This window comes from Spizellomyces punctatus, assembly GCF_000182565.1.
Source record: "Spizellomyces punctatus DAOM BR117 chromosome Unknown supercont1.3, whole genome shotgun sequence".
Lineage (NCBI taxonomy): Eukaryota > Fungi > Chytridiomycota > Chytridiomycetes > Spizellomycetales > Spizellomycetaceae > Spizellomyces > Spizellomyces punctatus.
Genome location: NW_015971539.1, coordinates 442,028 through 443,081, shown reverse-complemented (window position 1 = coordinate 443,081; position 1,054 = coordinate 442,028). Strand labels below are relative to the sequence as shown.

The following is a 1,054-nucleotide window of genomic DNA, read 5'->3' as shown; positions in this document are numbered from 1 at the left end:
GTGCCAATGTTAATGCGTAGAATGAGTGCGAGTGAAGGAGTGGAAATGCGAGAGTGCTTGAATGCAGAAATGGAAGAGACAACAAGAGTGTGAAATGGGCAGTTTGAGAGTGACAATTGTCCATATGTGTGTGTGTTTTGCGTGTGTTTATTCTCTACGAGTGTTTTGTGTGTGCAATAGCAGTGCAAATCGCCTATTCAACGAGTGTTGGGCCATGATCTTTTCATTAATCCATATATGGAAATACTCTATCCTCCCCCCATATCATCACACATCTTGCTTTTTTTCTCATCATCATCATCATCATTGTTCATCCCCACACACTTGGAAGCATGGCTATACAGCCAGCAACGGGAGATGGCTTTTCTCCCAGTAGGCCCCCTTCACCTCCCTCCACACCCGAAAAGTATTCACACACGGAAGAGAATGGTCATCATCCACAACAACTACCACCACCACCACCAGCACCACCAGCAGCACCGCCAGAGCATCCCAATTCTTCTGCGGGCATGTACGGCTATTACACAAAACACGCACTCGCATCTGTATCACACTTGCAGCAGCAGCAACAACAGCAACAGCAACAACACAATGTGGGCAACCTGCAGAGCGCAGAGGACTGGAGAATGAGAGAGCGGCTCAAAACGGTCTCGGTGGCTCTCGTTCTTTGCTTGAATATCAGTGTTGATCCTCCAGATATTGTCAAACCCAACCCTTGTGCAAGGCTAGAGTGCTGGGTAGACCCTGCTTCTCAGACTCCCAGAAAAGCCCTCGAAGCCATTGGACGAAACTTGCAGGCTCAGTATGAAGTTTGGCAACCCCGTGCTCGCTACAGACTCTCCCTCGATCCTTCCGTAGACGAAATCAAAAAACTCTGCTGTTCCCTCCGTCGCAACACAAAGGAGGAGCGCGTCCTCTTTCACTACAATGGCCATGGCGTCCCTCGGCCGACGCCAGGAGGTGAGCTCTGGTGTTCAACAAGGATTACACCCAGTACATTCCCGTCTCCATCTATGACCTCCAACGTGGTGGGCTCGCCCTGCATCTACGTATA

General features: G+C 49.8%; 1 protein-coding gene across 1 annotated transcript; it reads left to right on the top strand.

Moving 5' to 3' along the window:
* Positions 1-332: 332 nt before the first annotated feature.
* SPPG_01842 (uncharacterized protein) lies at positions 333-1,017 on the top strand (the record flags this gene model as incomplete). Its single annotated transcript, XM_016750154.1, has 2 exons — positions 333-960; positions 995-1,017. The coding sequence occupies 2 exons, from the start codon at positions 333-335 to the stop codon at positions 1,015-1,017; spliced, it is 651 nt and encodes a 216-aa protein (XP_016610798.1).
* Positions 1,018-1,054: the final 37 nt, after the last annotated feature.